This window comes from Galeopterus variegatus, unplaced genomic scaffold (assembly GCF_000696425.1).
Source record: "Galeopterus variegatus unplaced genomic scaffold, G_variegatus-3.0.2 Scaffold3081, whole genome shotgun sequence".
NCBI lineage: Eukaryota > Metazoa > Chordata > Mammalia > Dermoptera > Cynocephalidae > Galeopterus > Galeopterus variegatus.
The window spans coordinates 91-3,085 of record NW_007729192.1 but is presented as its reverse complement, the minus strand read 5'-3'; the positions used below and the strand labels follow the sequence as shown (position 1 = coordinate 3,085).

Sequence of the window (2,995 nt, the reverse complement as noted above, 5' to 3'; positions counted from 1 at the left end):
TTCCCTCCAAACAGCCCGAGGGAGTAGGGCTGGTCAGCTCCATTTTGCAAGGGCTCCAGGAGGGGAGCCACCGGCCTGAGGTCAGCTAGTGAGACTTGAACCCAGGGCTGTTAAGAGCCAAAGCCAGCTTTTCTCTCCACTATACCACGATGTAGAAAAAGAGAGAAAACTGGGAAGGTGAAGTGTGGGGGTCTGGAGAAAGAAGGAAGAGACAAGGATGCTCGTGGAGGAAGAACTTCCTCCTAGGACCCAGGGCTCCTGCATCCTCCACTGAGGTTGAGCCAGCGCCATTTTAATGTCCTCCCCCTCCCCCCTGCTATGTGCCCCTCCACCCACACCCCTCAGGGCTGGCCACACTCTTGAGGATCAAATGGACCAGGTGGCCTAATGCCAAGAGCCTCTGCAGCATGGGAGCCAGTGAGGGGACACCAGGCCCAGAGCAGGCTCAGAGGCAGCACTGCAGGTCCAAGGCCAGTGTGCTTGGGCCCATTTGTGGAATCAGAACCTCACCTAGGGGCCCCAATCCTCTCAACACCTCCTTCCAGAGCTCCTAGGGTTCCGCACCTCCTCCAGCAGCTTCTGTCACATGGCCCTTGATTTTTCAGGGATCAAAGGGAAAGAAAGGCAAGGCCGGGGCACCAGGCCGGAGGGGAATGCAGGTGAGTGACCTGCAGCTGCTGCCTTCCCACCAGCCTCCCCACCCTCCCTAGTAGACCTCACCAGCTCCTTATGTCCCCCAGGGCCTGCAGGGGCTGCCGGGACCCCGGGGCGTGGTGGGGAGACAGGGCCCCGAGGGCGTCGCTGGACCAGATGGTCTTCCTGGCAGAGATGGTCACACAGGACAGCAAGTGAGTAGCACTTGGGGTTAACAGGCAGCATCTCCATTTGAGACTAGGTGTAAGGGGGACTTCCACAGGCCATGTGCCAGAGAAGCTGATTGGGAAATGTGGATGGGCCAGAACCAACATATTCAGAAGTTTCCAGGGATGCTATGGGGTGGGCATCCGCCTCATCCCTTTGGGCCTGGAGTGTGGCCCTTCTGACTGTCTCTCTGCGATGCCATCACCCAGAAGGCGGTTCAGCTCATCCCCTCCCCAGTGGACAAAGCTCCTAGTTTTTAAGCTCCTTTCCATCCCCACCCACAAATCCTCAGCTCATCCTGTGCCCTGGTCCAGCCTTCTTGCACACAGGCAGGATGACCTCCTTCCCTCCTGCTATACCCAGAGTTCACCCGGGCTTGGACCCATCCTGCCTCCTTGGCTGCCTATTCCTGAAACAGGAGAGACCCTCCTTTGCCTACTTCCTTTACAGGGGGAGCAGGGAGATGATGGAGACCCTGGCCCTATGGGCCCTGCTGGGAAGAGAGGAAACCCAGGTGTGGCCGGCTTGCCTGGAGCACAGGGGCCCCCAGGATTCCAGGTCAGACCCTTCTTAAGCCATTCATCTGCCCTCCACCCTTTCTTCTTTGGTACTGACTGTAATGGTACTGACTCTTTGGGTACCCATGTCCCAGGCCTGTGTGAAAATGCAATACATGCTGTTGACCTTTCTTGGGGATCCCTGCCCCAAGCTCGAACCAGACTTAAAGGGTAGTTTATCCAGGTAGCTGTACAGACCGCCCCTACCAGGCCCTGGAAACCTTCATCATGTTATTGAGTTGTCCACGGGCGCCCTCTTGTGGGCCTTCGTGGAGTCACAGACATTGCCACTGGGATCCTCCTCCAGGTATCTTTAGAAAGCTTCCCACCCTGAGCCCGGGGTTACACACTGAAGGGACGATTTAGATGAATGACTCAGACAGGGTTCTTGTCCTCCCTGAGCTCAAGGTTTAGTTGGGGAAAGTCTGGAACCCTCTGTGAGGACAGCAGTCAGAGGGAGAGATGGCCTTGACCCAGGGAGGATTTGAATGAGAAAAGCAGGGGTGGAGGCAGGAGGAACAGTGTGAACAGAGGTGTGGAGGTGGGAACTGCATGGTGTGTTGGGAGAACAGATGCAGAGGGGAGTGGAGGGGGACGTGGGACCCCCGATTTCAGCATAGAGAAAGAGACCTTCCTCCTAAGGATGCTGAAGTTTTGCCCCTCTGTCCCCTGCATCCCCCAGGTCTCTGTCTGTTGTCCCAGCATCCAGATCTCAGTGGACCCTGTGGAATCACTGTTCTAGCTCTTCTAGGCCCCCCTTCCCCTCCCCAGAACCGTTTCCCCACTTTGACTGGCAATTTTGGTGTGTTTCTTTAAGGGTGAAAGTGGGTTACCCGGGCAGCTGGGTCCCCCTGGCAAGCGAGGGACAGAGGGCGGAACGGGGCTTCCTGGGAACCAGGGAGAGCCTGGATCCAAAGGCCAGACGGTGAGTGAGTCCCAGAGAATACACATGCACACAGTCTCAAAAGCACACACATGCACACACCCACGTGTACACACATTCACACGCACATTCTCACACATACACACTCATGCACGCACACTCACATGCACATGTACATGCGCTCACGTGCACACACAAACACAAAAGCCCTTGCATTCACACGTGCACACACAGACCCAGAAGCCACCTGCCTGCTCTGTGACAAGGGCTAAACAACACACTCTCTGGGTACCAGATACTGTTCTGACTCCCCTGAGCAGCGTGGTAGGGGAGGCTGAGAAACAAGACCTGAGTGGCCCCTTCAGAATGAGGAGAGGCAGTCTCATCCAGATCCCAGACCCTGCCGATCGGGGCCAGTGCTCTCTCTGTACCGCACTGCCTTCATTCCCCCACTGTCCCAGGGGCTGAATTCAGCTTACCCCTGCCTGGGAAAAGAGGGAGGAATGAACAAAGAACGGATGGGGCAAATAGAAATCAAACAGCAAATGGTCTGAACACACCAATTAAAACCAGAGATTGTCAGATTGGATGAAAAAGCACAACCCAACTATGTATGCACTGCTGCAAGAAACCTACTCTAAATACAAAGACACAAACAGGTTAAAGAAAAGGTATGGAAAAAGATATACTGTGC

The 2,995-nt window shown here is 55.6% G+C and overlaps 1 protein-coding gene across 1 annotated transcript in view; it reads left to right on the top strand.

Moving 5' to 3' along the window:
* Positions 1-2,343, top strand: part of COL27A1 (collagen, type XXVII, alpha 1) — a gene marked incomplete at its 3' end in the record, with an annotated part of 129,804 nt that extends 127,461 nt beyond the window's left edge. The window contains exons 48-51 of the mRNA XM_008583912.1: positions 606-659; positions 741-848; positions 1,312-1,419; positions 2,236-2,343. Of these exons, the coding sequence (XP_008582134.1) occupies positions 606-659; positions 741-848; positions 1,312-1,419; positions 2,236-2,343 (378 nt within the window). The remainder of the gene's footprint in view (positions 1-605; positions 660-740; positions 849-1,311; positions 1,420-2,235) is intronic.
* Between the last annotated feature and the right edge of the window lie 652 nt (positions 2,344-2,995).